Source organism: Cucurbita moschata, unplaced genomic scaffold, assembly GCF_002738365.1.
Source record: "Cucurbita moschata cultivar Rifu unplaced genomic scaffold, Cmos_1.0 Cmo_Scf00030, whole genome shotgun sequence".
Taxonomy (NCBI): Eukaryota; Viridiplantae; Streptophyta; class Magnoliopsida; order Cucurbitales; family Cucurbitaceae; genus Cucurbita; species Cucurbita moschata.
Genome location: NW_019268546.1, coordinates 1,548,333 through 1,566,945, shown reverse-complemented (window position 1 = coordinate 1,566,945; position 18,613 = coordinate 1,548,333). Strand labels below are relative to the sequence as shown.

General features: G+C 35.3%; 3 protein-coding genes across 3 annotated transcripts in view; 2 read left to right on the top strand and 1 right to left on the bottom strand.

Moving 5' to 3' along the window:
• The window catches only part of LOC111464505 (Golgi to ER traffic protein 4 homolog), a 12,637-nt gene extending 3,426 nt beyond the window's left edge, over window positions 1-9,211 (top strand). The window contains exons 4-12 of the mRNA XM_023108730.1: window positions 460-541; window positions 1,315-1,465; window positions 1,692-1,782; window positions 2,269-2,352; window positions 3,188-3,234; window positions 8,054-8,182; window positions 8,464-8,548; window positions 8,637-8,717; window positions 8,904-9,211. Coding sequence (XP_022964498.1) covers window positions 460-541; window positions 1,315-1,465; window positions 1,692-1,782; window positions 2,269-2,352; window positions 3,188-3,234; window positions 8,054-8,182; window positions 8,464-8,548; window positions 8,637-8,717; window positions 8,904-8,915 — 762 coding nt within the window. The 3' untranslated portion in view covers window positions 8,916-9,211. The remainder of the gene's footprint in view (window positions 1-459; window positions 542-1,314; window positions 1,466-1,691; window positions 1,783-2,268; window positions 2,353-3,187; window positions 3,235-8,053; window positions 8,183-8,463; window positions 8,549-8,636; window positions 8,718-8,903) is intronic.
• A 2,688-nt stretch (window positions 9,212-11,899) lies between these two features.
• On the bottom strand, window positions 11,900-14,333 carry LOC111464544 (cell number regulator 6-like). Its single transcript, XM_023108786.1, has 4 exons — window positions 14,226-14,333; window positions 14,024-14,138; window positions 13,629-13,894; window positions 11,900-12,205 (listed from the first exon to the last, which is right to left on the bottom strand). Exons 1-4 carry the CDS (start codon window positions 14,331-14,333, stop codon window positions 11,987-11,989), a joined length of 708 nt encoding a protein of 235 aa, XP_022964554.1. The 3' UTR covers window positions 11,900-11,986.
• A 4,046-nt stretch (window positions 14,334-18,379) lies between these two features.
• The window catches only part of LOC111464436 (transcription factor UNE10-like), a 2,764-nt gene continuing 2,530 nt past the window's right edge, over window positions 18,380-18,613 (top strand). Inside the window, exon 1 of the mRNA XM_023108635.1 lies at window positions 18,380-18,526. Within this exon, the coding sequence (XP_022964403.1) occupies window positions 18,435-18,526 (92 nt within the window). The 5' untranslated portion in view covers window positions 18,380-18,434. The remainder of the gene's footprint in view (window positions 18,527-18,613) is intronic.

Here is an 18,613-nt window from a genome sequence, read left to right as displayed (position 1 = left end):
AATTTTTTTTTTTTTTTTTGTCTAGAAAGACCCCTTTCCATCTCCTAGTTCATTCTCTTTATGTGTTGTTGTTTTGGTTGTGTTTCTGAGATCTGAGATCTTGGTTCACTTATGTTGCTCCTCTTGATTTTTCTTTTTTTCGTTTATTTATTTTTGGGGTTTTATAAACTTGTTTATTAGAATGTCTATAGATTGTTCAATTTATTATCATTTTTTTTCACTTGATGGATCCTATGCTTCTGCCACTTTCTTGATGCCCCCCCCCCCAACAAAAAATAATAAGAATAACGATAAAAGTCTACTTTTCATGGGAATTTTGTGCTTTCTAGTTGAAAATTGATGTGTTTGTTCTATTAATACTAATGCTTTTAGGGTTTGTGTGGAAACGAAACAATGCTTTTTGAAGTTCACAATTTTTATCAACCTAGTTTTAAATGACTAACAGTTACTACTTTTCAGGTTACATGTGGAGCAGAGCTTGCTGTGTTATTCGTGGAGACGCTTGTTAAAGGGAAAGTTCCTTGTGATGATAATACACTTGGTGAGTTCCTTTGACGTGCTTGGCTGTATTTCTTTTATAAGAGATATTGAGGGTGTTATTGGGATGGATATGAGGAGTTGCATAATTGTAATTACATAGGAAGTTCTCAACAAAAAAGTTATGTACAAAAATTACCGTTGGTTAGACTGTATCGTTAAATAGAGTGGGTTGTATGTTTGAAAGTTAACCGAATTTGGGATGACCCATTGTGAAACTTAGGAGGGAGATAGTTCTCTGAAAGGATATTGTATTGTAATTTCTCTTATTGCAATAGCCTTTCAGCGTTGTTCTCTTATGATCTGAATTCCATCGTTTTCCCATTGCAGTTTTAGTTGCTTGTTATTCAGTATTTGCATTCCAATTTTCAATTTTTAATTTGAGATTCAGTTGTTTTCAGATTCAGTCTTTTGAGAGGTTTTCTTTATATAGATTATTTGCCTATTTTGGGTTGCTTTTATTTCCTTTGTCCTCTACTGTTTTTGTCTCTCACTTGCAGAATTTGTATCTTTCAAGCATTAGTCTCTCTTACCATTTTATTAATGGAAAATTTTGTTTCTTGTTAAAAACAAAAGTTTCTTTTTGATAACTTCGTCATTTGTTTCTTCAGCTCTTTCTTAGGCAAGTCTATTTGAGGATTAAATTGATAACCCAATATGGAAGATATATATATATATATATATATATATATAGATACACACTACCTTTAGTTGTCTACTGTTGCTTATGAAGTTGTAATGCTCATCTTTTCACAATTATGACAAACATTATGTTAGGTCGTGTCAGGAAAATTTACAAGAATTTCCCTCAGATTCCTTTGCCTCAACAATTGGGGGAAGATGATGATGTGCAACAGCTTTCTGAAGCACTTGGTGCCGCTAAAACTCGTGTAGAAGGATGTTCTTCCTTTCTGAAAGCAGCTTTAAAGTGAGTCATTGTTCATTTTCTTCCCAGTAATTAGTCATATCTACATTGGGAATATGCAAAATAAAAAAGAAAAATGAGTATCTTATTTCAAAACTGCGACTGTTTGAACTATATCATACATTCATAGTGATTAAGTTAAATTTTTCTGTCTCATTCAATCAGTTATGAATAATCCTTGTGTACTAAAAAGGAGAACATGCTTTCTACAAATCCTTAAATATATCAGGTGGTCTATGGAGTTTGGATCGCATAGGAGTGGATCTCCAGAAATTCATATCATGCTTGCTACATATGTATATTCTGAGTCACCAGAAGTGGTAGGTTTGACCAGAGTATCACTCTTTTATCTACTTGTTCTTTGTTTTATAAGAATTTTTGTGCTCTATGAGTATGACGAGTACATTTAAATGCAAATGCAGGCTTAATGTTACTTCAGTCTCTTTAGGGATAGAATAGTTTGTTACTTCAGTGTCTAATTTCTATCATGTCAAAAAATTTAGAATTGTCGTATCTGACTTGTTAATAGAAACAAGATGTAGCATCTCGAGAATGATTGTTATTTGATTTTTTAGCTAGGCTCCAAAACCATTTTGATAATTTTCTTTGTAGCCTAGCATGACAAATTTTTCTTTGAGTATGTAATTTGGCAATGAGAAGTTGTACTGCTGCTGTAAGAATTTGCTGCCATTTCAACCACTCAATATGATGTTGAAACGTGATCTAGGAACATGAGTGATGAAACTGTTGTTGCTTGTCCACCTTGACTGGTTTAATAGTATCTTCCAGTATTCTACTTGTTGCAGGACATGACCAGAGTATCATATCATTTTGTTCGAGGAAATAATCCCGAGATGTTTGCTTCTATATTAGTGAATTTTGTGGGCAAGGTTATCAAATCTTTCTTTATCTCTCATTTTTCAAGGATCAGTATACAATTTTCATCAAGTCATATTTATTGTCGTGGTTGAAGTAAGGTTTTAGTCATGTGTTATGCTAATTGCTCCCTAAATAATTATGTTCCTAAAGCGTATTTCTTTTTCTTTACATAACTTGTTGCCCGTACACCTTTTACACCTTTTAATAGTCATTCAGTTGAAGTACTTGTACAGCCATTAATCTATATTTTCCAAAGATAGTTTAGTGTAATTTCTTATTTACTAATGACATGAAAGAATTTAAGGTTGATGAAGACCAAAATGTTGAGGTCGATTTAATGGAAATTTTGATGGAAACATTGATAAACATTGATAAAATATCAACGTTATTTTCGTAAAAAATAATAAAAATTACTCGTAACAATATGTTTAAATTAATAAGTAACTAATATTTATATTCATCTTACCAAAATTTTGTTAATATTTGCCACAACTTCGAGCATAACTCATTTAGTTGATGCATATATCTTCAACCAAAAAGTTAGTGGTTCGAAACCTCACTCTTACATGTTGAACTAAAAAAATATATTTTGTTAATATGTATTTTTTTATTTTGTCAATTGTACTGTAGAATGGAAATATTGACATTATCATATATTTAAACCTCGATTGTAAGTAGTGGGAGTACATGTTTTTGGTGTTCTCTATTTTCCGGAGTAAAAATGATCAAAATTATTTGATTTGTCTTGTGAGCTATAGTACTTTGCCTAGGTGATCATTTTGTTATCTGTTTTGTTGTTCTATTTCGTATAATTAACTGAGCCAGTGCATTTTTCCAACACTGCAGTGTTATCCAGGTGAAGATGATATGGCTATTGCACGGGCTGTTTTGATGTAAGATTATCAAAAGTCGTTTATACTTAAGACCACTTGAAAATTCTCGAATCATGGAAATTCTGAAGGGTTCAAGAATATAGGAGAAATCACGAATTAAAAATATGGACAAATATTTACACAGCAAATCTATTGAAAATTATGGAAATGTTATCATATGGATGTAGTGTATAGGGTGAAGAACTTGTGTCCCATGGGCTACATTATTATTTTTACAAGTTCAATGGCATTAAAATGGAAAATAATTTAAATTGTGGCTATAAATTATGACACTTGAACTACTGTTTCATAAAGCATGTATATAGTATGGACCTAGCAATGCAACAATGGAACATTGTTAAGAAGCCTCTGAGTGATGGTCCTTTTGCACATGTATTTTTTTCACTCCATTGGACGCTTAGAATTATATATCTGGAGGTGTTTGTTTGGTGAGGAATAAGCACTTGGATAGATACTTGAAGGTAGTTCAGGATGTTACTTATCTTCTTGCTTTCATATTGAAAGATTATAGAGGTTTTTTCTCTTCTTGAAAATGATAGTTTGCAATTGGTCTTTTACATGAGCTGCCATGAGTTGGTCTGGTGGTCAATAGGATTTTGTTAATAAAACAAGGCTTAGAGGAAATTAGGTTGAAGCCATGGTGGCCATGTAGAATTTCTCACTTATTTATTTATTATTATTGTTTTTTTTTTATTATTATTTTATTATTATTATTATTATTATTTTTATATAAGAAACAACTTTTCATTGATATATGAAAAGGAAGGAAAGCATTCAAGGTCACAAATTCCCAGTGGGAACGAAGAAAAAACAATACAAGAAGAAATAAGCCTAAAAAATACAAGAGAATAAAACAATGAAAAGTAACTAGCGATTGAAATAAAAATACAGCCAAAAATTTGCAATTAAGTGCTGCCACTCCAGCTGTAAGTGCAGAAACTTTTTCCGGAGGAAAGTAGAACAAAGACACTAGGGCTTGAAATTCAAGAAATTTAAAAAAGAAGCTTGAGAAAATGGAGCCAAGAATGTGTAACCATGAAAGACACATGGTCAAATGAGTTTTTTTCTTGAATAAAGTTTGAACATGTGGCAACAAAATGGTCTTTAATAACCTTGACTGTTGAGAAAATCCCATGATTAAAGTTTCTCATGCTAGAACGGTCTAATGTTGTAATATCGCCATAACGGAGGGGAAAATTTCTAATAACAAATATTCCCCTCTACTTTATCAAATAAGGAGACTAATCGTTTGGGAGAAATTTCTTAGCAAACCACCAAAGTATTGCCCTATAGCTTCGAGAAAAAGAACCTTTCCAGTAGCAAAGGTACATTATGAAATCCGTCCTCTGTAGCTATTGTTGAATCGATGCTCAATTTTCAAATTAAGATTACCAATAAGCATCCACTTATCATCAAAACTTATTCCCAATAAACAATCATCAATCTTTACCAAAACCTTGTCATCTATGAATGGATTTAATAAAATTCTGGACTGGAAATAATATTCTGAGGTGATTTGCACCTCTTTCCTGACCAAGCATCCTAGAAACCGCCCATAGGGAATTGAGATTCATATCCACTATTTCCTTCTCTTTCCTTCCCTAAAAGGAAGAAATTACAGGGGGCACTGCTTTCAAAAAGTCCAGACTTTGAATGTGGCATGGATTCTGTTTAGTCGCATTTGCTTGACTTCTGGAGGATAACTTGCTTTTCACCGATTCTTCCTGTAACGTTGCTGCTTTCTTAGATTGATGAGAAAATTCAGACACTAAAAACTTCCATCTCCAAGAGTTTTAAGATAAAATCTCTTACCATTTTCCAAAATACAAGCCATCCTTTCTTGTCAAAACCAGTAGGAATATGTACAAGCTTTCTTCCCCTCGAGGAAGGCTAAACAGTACATTCAAAGTGACAACCATTGAATGAACAAAATCTAGACAGCCAGATGGTCCCAAAAAATGAGTAAGCTGGCATAAGAGGAAGGTTGAAAGGATAATCTTCTTGTTTGTTCACATTTTCCATGAAAAACTCAACATTTTCACACCAATGTGGAAATCAATATTACGTTTGCAATAACTCATTATTGCCATTGAACCAAAAAATGCAAATCAATCGACTTTGAATAATGAAATCTTGATAGGAAAAGTCCTTGAGAATATCAGACTAGGAGAGCTGACGGGTGGAAGGTTGAACTGAGAAAATGCAGGCAACAGTAAGAGGGTAGGCGTGGTTGTGGTCAACGGTGAGGTGGTATGGGGCGGAGGAGGAAGAGGGGTTGCGATAAAAGAGAAGAAGAATAGGAAGTAAAAAAGAAGAAAAATGGACAAATGGACAAAGGCAGTGAATTTTATGAAATCTTCAGGGAGTGGGTGAGGAAGAATGGACAGAAACAACGCCAGAGGCTTGAATTGGGTTAAGAGGGTTGAGGTTGGGGGTCAGGGAGGGGGAGTGATTATGGTTTAGGAAAAGGTGTGGAGGCGGCCTGAATAGGGTTTAAGAAAAGGATCAGAGGCAATGCAAGAACGGATGGGGAAGGTGTGACGGTCGGAGGCAATTCTAGTGCTATGAGGTGTAGCGGTTTTCTTGAGCAAGCTGGATTTATGCCTGTGTAGTCACTTAGGATTTAATATCTTACGAGTTACCTTGACAACCAAATGCAATAAGGTCAAATGATTGTATTGTGATAATATTTGAGGTGCACGAAAGTTGCTCAGACACTCATGGGTATTAGGAGAAAAATCCTTTACATGACAATGCAAGGCTATTCTTGTGGGCTCAAGGATAATTCTCAATCTCATCCTGAATTCGAAAAATTAGAGATTTGGGTGGAGATCAAAAGTAAAATATTCTTGTAGGATCAGGATTTTGGAGGGGCATCATCTTAATTGAGCATGTCATTTGAAGTCATTTTACGTCTTTGAGCTTTTGTGTTGACTGCAATGTTTGTGCTTTGTTCTTTTCCCAATGGGCCTTCTCATTTGTTCCTCCTAACCTCTGAACAGTGTGTCCCTCGTGCTTGGAACTTTGAAAGTTTTCCTACAAAGATTAAATGGAAGTCCTTCATGTTGATAGACAAAAATCATAGAGGAATCGGAGTAAGAATTGTTGAGTTCAATAAAGTTAACATTTACATCATCTCCATCCAGCTACTTTTCTCTACTCTCAACCAAGAATTGTTCAAGAAGCTAAAAAACATTTTTTTTTTCTAGGATAGCAAGCGAGTAACTTTTGTCAAGTTGTCAAGCATGAAAACTGCATAGTCTTGTTATCTCTGTTTAAGAGAATAATATTGATTTGCCTTCTTTCTACAAGCTGCTTGTACCATGACTAGCTCAAAATTAGGGGTTGATTGTCGTTTAGAGGCGAATTTACAATAATTGTCTTAAAATTAAAGAATCTTTGACAAAGTTCCTTAGCTTCCTAGTACACCATTAACCCTTCACCCTTACAAGGCCATTTTAAGATATGAAAATAGAGACCAGCTTGCATGTTCGCAAAAAGGTTGGAGATCGAGTTGATGTATTTGATCTTCTTTCTGAATTTTGAAATGTGAGCAAACACTTTTAACCAGTTGAGATGCCTCCTTATTGAAATTGGATAACAGTTAGGAAAATCCATCTTTTTCTGTGGAACTTGGAGATTTCCAACATTATTCCATCCTCTATATGCAGCAGACATACCATCTTGGAGATATGTATGTGAGGTCAGGTGCTAGAACTTCAATTGAAAATTCTCAATAGGAGTCCAATCTGTTTGCTTGCAAGGGTTCGTGGATACCTGTCGATCATAAACATGGAATGAGGCCTTAGCAAGTGGGAAGGCAAGTAGGAAATCTTGAATGCTTGGCCATGCAATTGCCTTGTTTCTGCCTTTGGATTATAACCACCATTTCATTCACTTCATTTCAAACTTTCTGGGTAAGATGGGGCTGCGGGCACTGGAGGTTTATTCTTTTCCTGGAGCATCTCTTTGTGAGAGGTTGATTGGTTCCAATTCTGTCGGTGTGCTGCTCCTGGATAATCTAAAATAAGAGAGAAGAAAGAGAACCAACTTTGATTATTGTCTTCTGATGAGATGAGTACGCCAGCCTCCATTATGTAATAGTTTGCTGATCTCTGCAAAAAAAAGAAAAAAAAACCCATATTTGTTTACTAATTTTTCCAGCCAAGGGATGTAATCATATCAACAGATTTCACAGAAAAATTCTTTGTGAGAGCAGGGGTCTTTTGTAAGGGTGCTGAAAGATGAAGCAAGCCATTGGAAGGAGTTCCATGTAAGGGCAAGGGAATGGGAGGAGTTTCTGACTCGCTCAGTGATTTTTGCTCTGCTTTCTCATGAGAGTTCAAAAGCAATGGTGAAGGATTTACAATCAATAGAAACGGGTGGAGTAGTTCCAAGGCGTTTGTAAAGTGGCGACAGCCAATCACTGGAAATGGTGGTCAAAAGTTGAGGCAATGTAAAGGTGGTTAAGCATGGGAGAAGGGAGAGGAAAGAGCATAGCGATATTTGGTTTGAGTGCGTGGACAACTTTTGAATGATAATTTATCACTATATTCATTGATATACTTGATTGAAATTCAGATATTGATGTTGAAATCAATATTTAAACTGTTAGTTTGGACGGATACAATTAATGATATAGCTATCTTATTAGTTTTAATGGCCTCCAACTTCAGTCAATTGAAATTTTTGTACATTCAATGTGAGAGTGCAGAGTTGTGTGGATATACTAGCTTCATCTCTGTTAATGCATCTATATGGAATTTATTTCAAATTTATATGGTTATAAAACGAGTGAAATGCATTTGTTTTTATGTAGGTACTTGTCTCTTGGTAATCTAAGGGATGCTAATCGTTTAATTGATGAGTTAAAGAAGCACGAAGAACGTGACGAACTTGAGTTCCCTGATTCAGAATTGATTGAGTTTATCATATATCTATTGCTGACGTAAGTCCATTTACTTCGTTTTGAATAAACTAGCCAACAATATATCTACTTCAGCAGATGTAAAGCATCGAGTGTGAACCATGATGGTAATAAAATCAATTTAGTGAGAAAAGATTAGTTCTTTCTTTGTTTCTTTCTTTTTTTGGTCATTGTCTTAGAACCGTCAAGTAGTGTTGTTACATTTAGTCTTGCTTGCTGGTTAAATTTTTAGTGTGACTTCTTCTGGATTCTTTCTATGAGGGGTTATGCTTTATGAGCGAACTTAAAATATGGCTTTGCAGGTTGCAAAGAGATGCTTTGCCTCTTTTCAATATGCTGAGGGCGAATTACAAGCCAAGTATTGAGAGAGAACCTGCCCTAAATGAGGTGCAACTCCTGCATTTGTTTGAGATGAAGTTGTGGAAAGTTAGTTGGACTTAAATAATCTGAGTCTAACTTTAGCATTTTGCTTCAGTTTCTTGATGAAATTGCAGAGAAGTTCTATGGAGTACGGCGCAGAAATCCCTTGCAAGGGATCTTCGGAGATTTCTTGAAGGTGATTTTTAGTGCCTCATAAACTTTGTTCCACTAGATGCTTGACTTTGGTATATTGACACATTTAATTTATCTACATCAAAATTGAACTATAGTGAGATTTGAACCTTAAAGTGTCTGTATCAATGAAAAAATTATTTGTTTTATTTACGAAAAGGAAAAGAATCTGACCATATAGATTGTGCAGATGATGGGCTGATTGATGAACGGCGGATAGTGAGGTGGTACCAGTCAGCTTCCTGCTACTGTTGTTGACTTGGGCAGTTTATTGGAGAAGCACATGTTTTGGACTTGTATCTAAGTACACTTATTGCTGCGTAAGTGACCTTTTTTTTCCCTTAAACATTACAGATATATCTCTCTCGTGGAGCAGGTAATTTGGTTTGGCTGGATTTTGGGAGTAATTTCTTACGGCTTGAGTTTATTTCTAGAAACAACGTTTTGGATTATATTCATATTATATACTAATAAACGTGAGAATTTTGGTCATATTTATATATTTTCAGTGTACTCACGTGTTCGTAATTATAATTGGGTCAAAAGTTCATTTTATCCTTAAAGTCCCTCTGGATCGAGTGAGTGGGATTCTATTGTTCAAGTCTCAAAATCAACGCATAAGGGAACTTATTTACTTTCTCTATATCGAAAAGATTAAATTTGAAACCATGTTTCCATCTCCCAATTTGGTAAAGTTTCCGAAATAGTACGCATATTAAATTGGCTACAAAAATCATTCTCACCCATGCAAATCAAAGAACAAACTCTTGTAAGTAAGAGTTCATAACTCACTCAAGCTGAAGATCGAGTTACATATGATACAAATTCATTGTATATGATACTCTTACTCACATTTTTCACATTTTTCATATGAACAATTTGCATCAAACCATTTGTAACAATTACAAAGTTGGTTGTATCAATGGTGTTATCAGAATAAGGCAGCAAACCTTATCTATAAACAAACACTTTAGGTTATTACTTAAATATGATCCTCCTCTATGCCAACCACGTATATATGATTACACTAATAACCTAACAATTTTCTAACAAGGGATAATATTAAATCGTAAATAAAATTCTATTGCCTGAACTACTCAACCTGATTAAAGAATCAGAGAGGAATATACTTCCTATTAAATCAATACAGAATATACTTCCTATTAAATCAATACTCCTTTACGAGATGGAATAGTAAGAAGAATCAACCTTTTCCTGTGCTTTGCTTCTTTCTTTCTTTACTTACCTATTTAGCTTATTCATTCGAGTTCATGTTCATTCCTTTTCCTATTCCATTGCCTGTCCCTGATGTGGGCGGATTGAACTGTGAGCAAAATCATTATTAAAAAAAAAATTAAATAAACAATTAGGAGGCCTTAGACATAAACTCCAACCACCCTCACAAGCAGAAACTCACTCTGGATTAAGAAGTCAATATGATCCTCCAATAAAATATTAATTAATGAATTTATAAATAGAAATTAAATATTTCGTGAATCCAATCTTATACAAATTCATTGTATAAGATGTACACACTAAGATGTTTCCATGTAAATGATTTGGACTAAATCATTTGTAACAATTACAAAATGGGTCGTATTAATACTATTACATGGATAATGCACCAAACTTTATCTATATATCCTAAACCCTTTAGGTTATTACTTGAACAAAATTCTTCTGTATGTCAACCATGTACCCTTCAAAATTATACTAATAACCTTAGATTTTTCATATCATAGATAATATTAAATTGTAAATAAAATAATCAAAATTTTATTAAAAATTAAATTATCAATTTGAAGCTTTTGACCATAAATCCCAACAATTTTGAATGCATGGAATAATATCAGAGGAATTAGATCGCATTACGTGCGCCTAGGTAGTGAACAACTTACGAAACTTAGGAACATCTGAATACAAAGTAAGTGAACTTACTATTGGAACACTTACGTATTAGGTTGGATGGAATTATCATAACACATAACTAGTGGCCATATCATTAATTTGTCATGATATTTGTTTGAATTATGTATAACACATAACTAGTGGCCATATCATTAATTTGTCATGATATTTGTTTGAATTATGTGATGCATGTACCTCCATATTTGCTTGATTATGATTAATAGTTGATACTGACTACATATAAGTTGTTCCAGACACATGATATAACATGTTAAATAAGCATGAGGGAAATAATAATATCCATGTAGTTTCTTAAGAAATTGAAGTCGTGATGATTATGGAAATATTAATGTGCATTATCTCATTGAACCAAGACATTAAATGCGAGACTTAATACATGTTGTATGCCTATATGATCATGTCCCTAAAATTATTCACGTTTCTTTATTTTTCATCGATTTTTGATAGCCGTGAGTATGCACTAGCTCATAATCAAGCCTAGAGGGTACGTTAATCCCACTTAATAAGTGCATGTACATGTATGTGATCTACGTGTAAAAAAATACTATACATTCGACCCTATCATAAAAGAAAGTAAAACTCAAAAAATACTTATAAAACCCAAGTATGTGATAGCTCATTAGTCATCCATTCATTAACACTTTTCAAGTAAATGCAAGGGACAAATGCACGATTGATAGCTTCTGCTATGAAGGCCATGGAATGAATACTTTAAGAAGTTTGTTTGTAGTTACTTTGACCCAATTTATAAACTTTGGGCTTCCACGTACAAAGTGAGCTATAATACTTGATTCTTTTTCGAAGTCTTGGAGCTAAAGATGCATTGTGGGTTGACCTATAGTGCGACATGTTAGATACATTGGGTCATATGGTTGGTATTTCCCCATTCTCTTTCCCAATCGAGGTATCCTCTCTTTCACTCAAGAGGGATTGATTTGATTATAAAACATTTGGAGCTTGAAGTGGAATTAGGGTACACTTTTGGGAGTGTTAAAAACTAATTTTTGATGTTAGTTTTCGGCTTTTATAATGAGTTTAAAATGTCATGACATTCATATTGTAACGGTCATATGTTTAAGAGGAAAAGTTGGGTGATTACAATACCTAAAATCCGAGTATAACTCAATTGATTGATACATATATTTCGATAAAAAAGATATATGCTTAAATTGGGAGTGCCATTTGAGAATTGCACTCGATTAAAACAAAGAAGGAAGAGAATAATTGTTGGTAATAACGTTACAGATTCAAAAACACTGAACTAAAAACAAAAATTCCTAAAATATTGTCATTCCTTATAAAAAATTCCTAACTCTCCAGGGCCCATGAAGGAGTTAGTGAGTTCTAAATCGTCGTGATTGCTAGTTCTTGAGATGGCAGAGATGAAGTGGACGGTGCAGATTCATTATGGTGGATGTTCATCGCCTGAAGGGCAGGAGGGCTGATGACTGTCATTTGCATGGCAACGTGATCAGAAAGATGGTTCCTCATTTCTCTATGCTCTTGACATAGCGCACACCAATGCATGCAGCAATGCACCAGACATGGATCGCATGGAGAGTTCTAAGAAGGTACACCAAATATTAGGGCTTACTAAAAACCTAACCATAATTTTGATAAATAACATCAAAATACCAACCCAAATAAATAATTTCAATCAATAGGTAGGTTCATTTTTAGAAGTGTCTTCTTTTGGGGCTCAGTAAGAACCGATGTGGGATCTCACAATCCACCCCGATTCGAGGCTCAGTGAGAACCGATGTGGGATCTCACAATCCACCCTAATTCATTTTTAGAAGTGTAACCTATCCTTATTCCAATATGGAATGAACTTATAATCATGGAATGGACTCGAACATGATCATCTGATTATAATTCATTTGTAGAAGTGTAACCAGGCCTATTCCAGTCTGACCTAGTATGGAATGAACTTATAATCATAGGTCCGCCTTGATATGGAATGAACTTATAATCATGGAATCAACTCGATCATAAGATCATAAGTTCAAAACCTAACCCTAACTCGTTCCCATTTTGGGCGGAACAGAAGCGTTCTCTTTCAACCTAACCCTAGCTCGTTCCCATTTTGGGGGAACAGAAGCTCTTTCCCATTCTAGGGGGAGCAGAAGCTCTTTCCCATTCAACCTAACCCTAGCTCCCTCTTTCAACCTAACCCTAGCTCTTTCCCATTTTAGGCTCTTTGGGGAGAGCAATAATCGCAATAATCGATGGTTCTCTTTCAACCTAACCCTAGCTCATTCCCATTTTAGGCTCTTTGGGGAGAGCAATAATCGCAATAATCGATGGTTCTCTTTCAACCTAACCCTAGCTCATTCCCATTTTAGGCTCTTTCGAGGGATCTCACAATCCACCCCTTCTCTTTCAACCTAACCTTAGCTCATTCCCATTTTAGGCTCTTTCAGGGGAGAGCAATAATCGAGGTGGGATCTCACAATCCATCCCTCTTCAAGGCCCACCTTCTCTTTCAACCTAACCCTAGCTCATTCCCATTCTAGGCTCTTTCAGGGGAGAGCAATAATCGATGTGGGATCTCACAATCCACCCCTCTTCAAGGCCCAGTGTCCTCGTCCAATTGATGCGGGACCCCAGTCCATGTGTCTAGCTCTAATACAATTTGTAACAGCCCAAGTCCATTGTTAGCTAATATTGTCTCTTTGGGTTTTCCTCTTCGGGCTTCCCCTCAAGATTTATAAAACGGTTAGCCAATATTGTCTCTTTGGGTTTTCCTCTTCGGGCTTCCCCTCAAGATTTATAAAACGGTTAGCCAATATTGTCCCTTTGGGTTTTCCTCTTCGGGCTTCCCCTCAAGATTTATAAAACGCGTGGAGAAGTTTCCACACACTCGTAAGGAATGTTTCGTTCTCCTCCCTAACTGATGTGGGATCTTATCGTTATTAGATACAATTGTTTTATTACAATAGATCGAGAAAGAATAATGAGAGAAATAAAAGGTTGTGTGTGTGACCTTAAGATGATATTTCTTCTGCAAGGACTGGCGAAACAAACCAGTATAGATACCACACATCCACCAAGCAAACAAGAGGCTTTCAGATATCAAAAAAGAAGTTTGGGGATCAATGCCATGTATAAGTGCCGTTGCCGCCGCCACTGCCATTCCTCCTTCCACACACATTGCATGGCAAACACATGCATTTTGCCACGGTATCTCTTCTTTCAGTGTCTCTACATTTTCCCCAAACAACACACATGGGCACAACATCCCTCTCCAGCCTGCACCAAATCAAAACCAATCATGACTCTACGGTCATGATATTGCCACTCTAAACCTAAACTCCAAATGGTAGCCAACGTGAGACTACCTCTCAACAATTTTAATAAAATAGTAGCTAAGAGTCTTACAACTCTGGGTATCTTGAAGACAACCACAAATGCCAGTGGTCCAATCTTCATCGGCTGGTGGCTGATAGCTTTCCGGTAGCGGCTGCCCACACTCCTCACATCTATGAACAATCAACTGTTTGTTGCAAGTCATTGTATATCAATATTCAACACACAACATCAACTGTTGATATATAGTAGAAGAAAACAAAGAAAAGGTGACCTGAGGCACTTGAATAGGCTGATTCAGCTCTCCAGGGGTGATATCCTCCAATGGCGCCTGATCTTTTGTCAATCTCACATACCTTGATTGCATATTACCGTCACCCATCTTTCTCCAAAATCAAAACAAACACTGTGCCAAATCAAAATCTTCAACCAATTTTTGTAACCCTATTATTATTTTGTTAATATTTTCATCCTATGAGGATAATGTGTGGATTAACACATCAAAATTGGCGTAGAGAACCCCTTTTGTGGAGGTGTATAAGTCATTGGTGTTGTGAAGTATAAGAAACTCCCAGGGTTTTGTTGGAAGTACAGAAGATTTTAGGGTTTTTATTACAATTTTGTAGAGAAAAGGGCGAGTTTTAAGAGCTAAGAATTGTTTAATGGGGATGGAAACTAATGCTTTCTTAAATCAAAGGCATGAACACCATGCTAAATATAGACTCTGGAATAAGAGAAATTTTGGAACATTAAACCATTGTTCCCTAATTTTAGATATTGACTATGCTAAGGGATTTGATGATTGGCCATGAGAGGCTTTCGGAATTCCAAAAAAAGCTTTGGGAAAATTTTTGAGAGGTTGAAGAAGGGAGCCAAGGGACAGGATAGGACTACACAAATGTAACAAATGCTGAGTAATTTGTAAGGTAAAAATATACACCAAATTTAAAAAGGATTATATTGGTTCAAGGGTATGATTTTGGATGCCCGTGTCCAAGTGTTGCATGTCATAGTCAAGTTGGGTCTGTAATGTCGTCAATAGAGATGCATGTCATAGTCAAGTTGGGTCTGTAATGCTGTCAATAGAGAAGTGAGTTGGCTGGTCTCCAATAGTATCTTGTATAGGTGGTTTTGCGACGGGTTGACTTTCAACAGGACTGCATTTCTGTCGAACATTTTGAGAAACGAACCTACTAACTCCGCTCTACTGTCTTCTTCTGTCATTTAACCAAGATTGATAATATTAACTACATTAGTAGATGTTGATCGTTGTTATTGGATTGGAATATGATGGATCTTTTAAATTGGATTAGTACGAATGATCTGTCACCAAACTTTTCCTTAAACTCCGATCATATGGTTGCTCACTCTGTTATTCAGGTACTACATATTAGTCTCCACTTGATCTTCTTTTTTTTCTTGGGGAGGTTTGTCATAGCCTACTCTTCCATGAATGTTAACAGGTTGAGCATCTTCTTGGACAACATTAGTGTAAGCTCTTGGTCATGTGTGAATGTGATGTTTGCCTCTTCATGCACTTCTTGTTCCTGCACTCCGCCACATAGTTTAGTATTTTTACAAGAGTAACAGTTGATCATACTCTTGTCCTTTTTGCAGGTTGACATCATAATGGGTTTATGAGATATTGTGACGACCTCTTCTATCGCTAGGTATGAAGCCACAACCAAAGCAATGCCCACGACCTTTGCTTTTCATGTTGTAGCGACTACATCCCTTTCCACTATTCATCGTCATTGCATTGCCCCTAATGACCTTGATTTTTTAAGTAATTAGGAGACTACCATGTGTCAAGATGAACTCTAAGTAAATCCCTGATTTTTAAGCCATGAGGAGTTACCTCATATAAACTTTAGGTTAGTCCTTAGTTTTTAAGCAATTGGAGGCTATCCTAACTCAAGATGAGCTCAAAGATAGCGCTGGATTTCTAAGCCATTATGATTCTACCTCATGTTAAGCTTTAGGATGGTCCTTGGTTTTAAAGCAATTAGGAGACTACACTAACCTAAGTGGAGCTCAAAGTTAGCAATTGATTTTTAAGCAATCATGTTGTTATCTCATGATAAGCTTTAAGCTAGTTCGAAATTTTTAAGTAATTAGGATACGTCCCTAAATTAAGATGAATTCCAGGTGAGCCCTTAATTTTTAAGTAATCAAGTCATCTCAAGAACATGTGCAAAGTAAGCTTAGGACACACCTAACCCTAAAGTACCCTAGCCTAAGAATGCCAAGATATAAAGAATGCTAAGAACAAATAACCAAGGTTATAAGACTAAGAAACCAAAGAAATCCATAAACCTCCCATAGTACAATATGTTCATGACTCAGACTGCATCACTTGCAATGTAAGAAACCTTATATGTTAGCTTTAGACTATGCCACTTCGAAAGTATGAAACATTGGACGTAGGTATTCAGACTATGGCGCTTGGAATGTATGAAGCCTTGGGCATACCGCTTAGAATGTAAGAAGTCTTGGTTGTACGTTTCAAACTGTATAGTAGAGAACACATGAAGTCTTTGACGTAAGTTAAGACTATGTCGTGTGAAACACACGAAGCCTTTGGCATAGGTTGTCAGGTTTATGTTTAATATCATAAATCTTAGGGAGAGTGTCTTAGGAACAAAACGAGAAACAAGAACAAGAATTAAGGGCAAGAACCAAGAACAATAACTAAGAACCAATAATAAAGATTAGGACATGAATCAAGATCCAAGTTCTCAAAACTTAAAACCTTGGAACTAAGCCCTTAGGCTCCCAAGATTAAGAATTTAGAACCCAAGACCAAGATCTTTGGGGAAAGATCGTGACAAGAACCCATAACTCAAGAACAGAACCTAAGGGCCTAAGCTTTCAAGTAAAAAAGAAGAACATGACAAGAAAGAGTGTGGTACCTTAGCACACTTAAGAACACGATTAAGAGACTATAAGTAGGCTACTCAGTGACTCTTTGTAGTCACTCAGATTCTCTTATATTTTTTAGGTGACAAAGAGTTAGTTGAAGATAGACACGGTAGAGCAGGTGTCATACAAAGTCATACCGTTTTCAACTGTTTCAATATTTTAATTATTTTGTTTACCATGTCCCATGTATTCAAACTTTAATTTGAATTTAGAATGTAGTTATGTTTTTGTTTTAAAACGTGAAAAATTTGATTCACGAAAAGATATGAATCCAACCCTTACGTCTTCCTTGCAACACAATTTCGAGGTTCCATGAAGAAATGGAGGGGAGAAAGTCATGGTAGAGAGTTGGAGAAACCGAGTATTAGGGCAAGGAACACACGTCCGTGAACTTCTTCCCCTATTTTGGGGAAGAAGAAGATGACGTGACTTATTCAATTGAACCGACTGGCAACACAAACCTAATTTAACCGTGGTTTTTTTTAAAATTAAACCCAATCAAACCGGTTCCAAAGAAACTAATGATATCAAAATAATATAGTTTATTTATAAAAAAAAAATAACTGAACTTTAGATAATTTATTGCATTGCTTCGTTAGAAATAAAAATCTTAAATTATGCAAATATACATATATAATTATTAAGCATGTGTGTGTCACGTGAAATGGAAAAAAAAAAAAAAAAAACCATTTTTTGCTTCAAGCGGAGAGATAAATGGACCAATGAAATAACTCCCGAACTGCTATACGTTGACTAGGTGTACAAACAGCGCGTGGATACCACGTGGCATTACCTTAAAGCTTGGTTTTCCTGTAACGTGTTCCTTCTGCCACCACATGTCATTTGGATATTTTAGGCAATATTGATTTCCACGTGTTTGACACGTGTACCTCACATTATAATATAATCTATTTTTTTTCCTTGTAATAAATATCTTTTCCTAGTCACCCACACAAATACTTAAAACTATTTAGATCTGAAACAATAACGGTACACACAAAATATCTTCTCATTCGAAGAGTTTAAATATGAAATTAAAACCCCATAAACTTCACCATAATATACCTATTATATAATACATATAAATACTTTCATATATTTTATTATTTTTAGTTCAATAACAAAAGCATATGAAAAATTGATATTAATTTCTCTCATTTATATAGAAGATAGAAGATAAGAATGTCAGGTTATCCAAACATAGAGGAAAACTTTTGAGGGGACTTTTAGTAGTCTTAAATGTGTCATATGTTCACTAGCCCTGGTTGGAGGCTAACGATTATCTCCATAATTAATACTCGTCTTTTTCAACATGTTTTATTCCATAGTGGCAAAATATATATATTTTTTTTTTTTGATCTAAAACACACTCCACTCCATTTCAAGTCCCATTAATATTTTCTCCAAACATTATTATTATTATTATTATTATTATTATTTATTATTATTTATTATTATTATTTATTATTAGGATTATTAGAATTCCAATTTCAAGCATTGAAACCGACCACCTTCTCTCTCTCCCTCTAATTTTCTCCACAACCGAAACACAACGCACAAAATGAGTCGGTGTGTTCCTAATTGGGACCTCTCCGCCTCCGCCGCTCCTCCCCCCTTCCACGCCTCCTCCGCCCCACACGACGTCGTTCCCACGTCGCTCTCTTTTTCTCCCTCTATTATTTTTTAATGATTTTTATTTTTATTTTTTTTTGGATTTTGGGTTTTTTTTTTTTTTTTTTT

Coding starts and splice junctions, on each gene's coding strand:
- LOC111464544 (XM_023108786.1), bottom strand. CDS start 14,333: ATGGGTGACGGTAATATGCAATCAAGGTATGTGAGATTGACAAAAGAT. Junction 13,895..14,023: donor TCTTCAAGATACCCAGAGTT/GTAAGACTCTTA, acceptor GATTTGGTGCAG/GCTGGAGAGGGATGTTGTGC. Junction 12,206..13,628: donor AGAAGAAATATCATCTTAAG/GTCACACACACA, acceptor GTACCTTCTTAG/AACTCTCCATGCGATCCATG.